This window comes from Etheostoma spectabile, chromosome 16 (genome assembly GCF_008692095.1).
Source record: "Etheostoma spectabile isolate EspeVRDwgs_2016 chromosome 16, UIUC_Espe_1.0, whole genome shotgun sequence".
Lineage (NCBI taxonomy): Eukaryota > Metazoa > Chordata > Actinopteri > Perciformes > Percidae > Etheostoma > Etheostoma spectabile.
In genome coordinates this window covers 4098067-4104066 of record NC_045748.1, presented here as the reverse complement: position 1 = coordinate 4104066, position 6000 = coordinate 4098067, and the positions used below count along the sequence as shown (strand labels likewise).

The window sequence follows — 6000 nt, the reverse complement described above, 5'->3', positions numbered from 1 at the left end:
ATATTTCTGCAATCTTCATTTAACGTGTAGCATGAAACACAAACAGCCTTCACATTTGAGAAGTTGCTCCTAACTGCATGCAGTTGCAAGAAGAAGAAAAAAGCCACAGGACTATTTACAAAAATTCAATTTGAAGAAATTTAACTTTTGGAAGAAAAAAAAAAAAAGACTGAAGTATTCATACTTTGTGTGTGGAATGACAAGGACTTTGGGTCTAATTCATGTTAACTGACATAACACATTGACAAATGATCCTATTGAGATTTTCACTTGGACAAATAGAGTTTCTGCTGGTTTGTCAAAGTGGGAGACTTAAGTGAAACTATTGTATTTACACCGCACTCATTATAGGAAAATTTCAATTTTATTTTTATTTTTTTATATATTAAAAAATATGTCTATTTCTTTAAATAGTTGGCTATAGCCCACTGGATTATTAAGGGGCTGGTCACAAACACCGTGAGTGGCAGAGAACATTTGCCTTGCCTTCGATGGGACAAATCACACTGGATTTGAGTGGTTTTAGTGTGAAATACAAAAAAAAAAGCCCCTTTCGCTTTTTTTTTTATGAATGAATGCCGAGTCCCCGTGATCCAGCCAGCCAATGAGCAGCTCGCACCTGCACCGCCTGCAGCTCTGCAGCAACAAGAGGTCACTACGCTCGGAAACGTGGAGGAGAGAGCGCGCAGCGGTGACAGTCTGCAGCAGTCCCAGCCAGGCCTGCAGTCCTCCAGTCCTCCAGTCGCACACACGGAGACATCACAGAAGGACAGCGGCTCTGCGATGCCGCTGAACAACGGCAACACCGTGGCCGTGGAGAGACGCATGGATCTGGCCTCGCTCTTCTGCATGATCGGGCGCCATGGTCCCGCCGTGGCTCTGGCTCTCGTAGCCGTGGGCTCGCTGCTGGCGGGTTTCATCATCTACCGGGCCGTGAAGGGGAAGCGGAGGAAGGCCACAGCCGCCGACGGCGACGGCAAGAGCCCCGGAGACGAGAGAGACACACCGGCGATCCAGCCGAGCTCCGTGGAGTCAACAGGTAAAAAGATCCACAGATAACCGGGAAATAAGGCGATAGGTGATGGTGTTTGGGTTCAAGATTCATCCACATTTAAAACCGAGCACCCCAGTAACACTAGAGAACTGAGGGATACGTGATTATATCATGATACCATTTAGGACGCCATGCATTTACAAGTGGACCAGCATACTGCAGATAATATCAGTAGGCTATTCTTATTGAGTCTGAGTAACCTATCATACTAACGTAGCCTACTATTAATTCATATACTGATTTAAATATACATTAAAAAAAAAGGCTTTATTAAATTAATATAGCAGTACAAATATTGTTGGTAAATGTTGGCAGGGATGTAGGCTACAAGTCCTACTTGTGCTTGCTTGTACTTTTCTTGAGTATTTCCTTGCTACTTTAGTATTTATACAATTCAGAGGTAAATCAAATTGGCTTTATCTTGTCTAAAATGCTGCATACACATAAGAACATATCAATAATCCAGGAGATAAAATAACACCCACCAGGGTAATTTCTCTGAATTATGGGTCATTTTACCTTTTTGATAATTTCATTACATATAGCTAATTTTAGTGTCCTGGGTTCAGCTACAGACCCATCAAGACCAGATTGACTAATAAGGTACATAAGAGAGATTGTCAGGTCCAATAAGGCGTTAAAAGAAGGAGACAGACAACAGACAATAACTGTTGCTGATTGCATTTAGTACCTATCCTGTGATTAGATCTTCTGTTTTGTCATTTATAAAATAAAAAAATAAAAAAAAAGGGTACAAACGTGGATAAAGCAAAGTCCATCCATCTTTGTCCCCTTATCTGGTTTTGGGTTGAGGGGGGAGCAGCTCCAGTTAGTGCTAACTAGATAAAGCAAAGTGCAAAGTTTAAAAACAAAAATTGGTTTCTATGTCCTTTTGGAATACAGAAACCATACTGGTTTATTAGTTTACAATATAAATGTAAGGTCTCTAGGTAAGTAAACACCAACCAACCAATCTGATATTTAGAAAAGCTTCTATTTTTTTGAAGTTATAAAGTCAGACATGAATTTAAAATAAAAAAAAAGGTAAAAAAATTAAACTTTACTACCCAATTGTGTACATTTGTTTGTGTTAAAGCTATGGTAGAGATTTCTTTTTCTGGCCTCGTTTGGGCAACGCTCCAGAATAATCTTTTAGTATGTTGTAATTTAAGTGGTTACACCGTTAATCGTTCCCTCCCTAATTTAAGTATTCTCACATGGGCTTTTTATTTTTCTCCTGTCTTGTTATAGATGTGAGTGATGAAGGCTCATCAGATGTGAAGGAGGATATTGATCCGAGTCGGAGTGATCTGATAATCAGGCACCGCCGTGCGGCTGAGAAGGCACCTCCGCCTTATTCTCCCCCTAAGAGTGACGTCCGCACACCAGACAACAAGCACACTACCTCAGATGAGACCGGCGAAGCGGCAGTCGAGTGGGACTCTTACAACGCAGCAGAGACGTGTGCAGACAAGGCCAACTGGAGCCAGCAGAGTGATACTAGCGCGGTGGCTGAAATGGTGCTGGAGCATGCCGCTGATGGCCATCAGGGTGAAACTGATGACACGATCAAGGATGTGTTGGAAGAGACCCATGATAAGGACAGCTGCTGCAAGGAACCTGAGCCGAATAATGAAGAGAAGGTAAGCGGCCATTTGTCACACTATATGTAAGCTACAGACAGATTAAGACTTCATCCGTCACAGTAGGTCCGTTTACAATTGAGCTTTAGAGGTGCTTTAGTTACCTTAGGACAGAGCCAGGCTACCCGTTACCCCCCCACTTCACAGTCTATGTGCTAAGCTGAGCTCAGGTAACCTGTGGCTTTTTTATTTAGCAGATAAGAGAGTTCTATTGATCTTCTGGTCTAACTTTTGGCAAGAAAGCAAATATGTGTATTTCCCAATTCCTCTGAACATTTATTTAAAGATTTGGAGCACCAAGCCCAATGGGAGTAGTTCTCTCTCACCTACATGTCAATTTCCCTCAGACCTCATTCTCTGTGGTTTCAGAATAGCACAGACTAGGAGCTCAGTCACAGGCCGTTTGTCTTTCTTGTATTTATTTTTATCTTGACAAAGTTAGACCTGAAGATATTAACTTTCTATTCATGGGTCTAGGTGTTGAAAGCAGAAGACGAGGATGGGACCACGGACCTGGACGATTCTGACCAGACCACCAGACCACAGGATGAAAACTTTCCGTGTGCTTTGACCAATCGGGTGTTTTTGGATAAAAAACCTCCTATGAGTGAAAACGGTGATGACGACGGCAATAATTCCCTCTCTCCAGAGGAGGAAAAGAAAAATGGTAGTGAGGAGGCAGGAGAGGAGTGTGTAGACCAACAAGCTGAGATCTGGTCCTCAACATCTGAACAAGAAACAAGCTGGCAGGGGCAGCGTGATCAGGAGACGGACAAGGTGACGCCGCCAATTCGGGATTGCGATGGGGATGAAGATGACGGTCTGGCAGGTGAAACGATTAAAGAAGTTGTAGATGAAGACCATTTGAAAATACTCGCAGCTGTCAAATTTGACGCCCGTTCGCCACAGTTTGACGAACAAGATGTGGAGATTGAACAAAAGGAGGAAAATGGTCTTAAGTGTGGTCGAGAGGACGGCGTTCTTCACGATGATCAAGTAAAAGAGAAAATGCTGACTGGTGTCAACATGGTCGCCTGTAGTGAAGAACCTGACGGTTCAAGCGTGGCACCCAGCCCTGCTCTGCCCTGTTTGAGCGCCCCCATAAAGGCTGTTAATCACGACAACGGTCTGTCAGGTATCACCACTGATGCAAAAGCTCAAATCTCAGGCATTGCAGAATTCTCCGACTTGTCATCAGATCGTCCACACCCACAGAAAGCAGATAAAATGGCTCCAGCTTTGTATGGAGACACACATTCTACTACTATTCTTGGACCTAAAATGCCATCACATGAGACAGAAAATCAGCCTGCAAACAATGTAAATGGCACAGCGGTGGTGTTGGCTGAAGAACCCAGTGACCAAGTGCATGTCCCTCATGTTAAATCTTGCTGCGAAGACGAACAAAGTGTCCAAACCATAAGACGTGACACGTTTGACGCTGCTGCTCCTCAAATAGTTGGCTGTGATGGTGAAAACCTTACCGCCTCTGTAATGGCTGAAGTTTTCAATAAGGCGAGTGTTGCTGCTGATTCTGGTACAGTTAACGGAACTAAAATATCTTGTCCCCTGCCATCCACTAGCCAAGACCAGCATAGTGGCCACATGGAAATTAATGAAACCTTTGAAAAGTTGAGGGTCAATTCCACTACTGAAGCAGCTGCTTGCGATAATGCTAGCTGCACTGCACTTTCAACGTCTGTAGAGATATCCCATCCTGACATATCGTCTTTGGAGGAATTGGAGTTTAGGGATGACACATCATCTGCTGGTGTTGGTGAAGAGAGTGGGATTTCGAGCATGGCGGTCAGCCCTGATGCTGGGAATGAGTTTGAAAATACGGTGCTTCCGGCGATCGGGCTTTACCCTTCACATCACACCCAGCCACCCCACAGCGAGCGCACAGGTTGGACTAATAATGAATCATCTGCAGCCGACAAGGACATGCTAGGTCATGAGGTCGAGGATAGATACCACAGAGGGATGGATCAGTTCATGGCGCAGGTTGTAGACAGCGTTACTAGCTTCACCAATGACCTGGAAAAGCACAAGGATGTGAACGTTGTTGTAGAGGTTAAAGAGAAGGAAGCAGGAGAAAGTGCTAAAAAGGAGGAGGAAAACAATGCAGAGAAGGAGATGGAAGAGGACAATGAAGTGACTGAAATCAGTATCATGGAGGCAACTATGGACCATAATGAATGGATTATGGATGGTAACTACCAAGCCATTCCCTGGATGAATCTTTCTGCACCGTCTTTTGCCCAAAACGATACAAAAACCAACCAGCTTCCCTCTGAAGAGTACCAACGCAGCTCTGCAGTCACCGACTCCGCTTGCATCGATGCAACAGACATCCCACCTTCCACGGAAGTCAAACAAACCAGCATTCTCTCCCTTGGCGACGAAAACACGGAAAATAAAAAGATTGTGGCGGTTCAGCCCATGCCCCAGCACGTCGACGTGACCTTTCGCATCCATTATGTCACCCAGTCGCCATACCAGACGGTGGCTGTCACGGGGAACCAGCAGGAGCTGGGGAACTGGAAGGAATTCATCCCGCTAGAGAGGGCCAAGGACGGGCACTGGTCCACGGTGGTCAGCTTGCCCGCGGAGATCCACGTGGAGTGGAAGTTTGTGGTGGTGGACAAGGGGGAGGTGTGTCGCTGGGAGGAATGTGGCAACCGCCTCCTTGATACGGGCAACGAAGACAACCTGCTGGTGCACAAATGGTGGGGACGCCTGTAAGAGGTGAGGTGCGAGCCAGATTGAGAGTGGCGTGTGCAGTAAGCTTTGGAACTGGATACTGAACCAGATAGAAACCAAGACCCAGGGTAGACTAAAAATCACACACAGTCATTTATTAGGGGTGTAATGCTTCACTGGTGTCACCATACGATTATCCAGTCAACAAATTGGAATTGATTCAATACCACGATGCGTCACCACCTCAGTATTGTTATATATATTGCTATGGTTTTCATTAAAGCAGTCAGGTATATATGAACTCACATTTTTTTTGCATCCACTTCAAAAAAAGAGAAAAAAAGAAGACCCTTTCTGAATGTAGCGGCATCTTAACACAATAGACAGCTACCAGAAAAATCAATAAGCAACATCAAGACAAAAAAAAATTGATATATGGTCTGTCACTGCATCGATGCAATGATTCATTTCAACACCCCTGTCATTTATGCTATATCATATCATGAATACGACCTAGTAAGCATTGGTTTGGTCAGTTTTGGGGTCATCAATAGGTTTACAGTCTAGGTTTAAACTGGCACACGTTTGTTTTTTTACAAA

At 44.4% G+C, this 6000-nt stretch overlaps 1 protein-coding gene across 1 annotated transcript; it reads left to right on the top strand.

Moving 5' to 3' along the window:
* Window positions 1-745: 745 nt before the first annotated feature.
* Window positions 746-5818, top strand: stbd1 (starch binding domain 1; the record flags this gene model as incomplete). The annotated part of the gene is given in 3 exon segments (XM_032539313.1): window positions 746-1039; window positions 2306-2697; window positions 3175-5818. Coding segments are annotated over 3 exon segments (2954 nt in total), but the record flags the coding sequence as incomplete, so codon positions are not given.
* Between the last annotated feature and the right edge of the window lie 182 nt (window positions 5819-6000).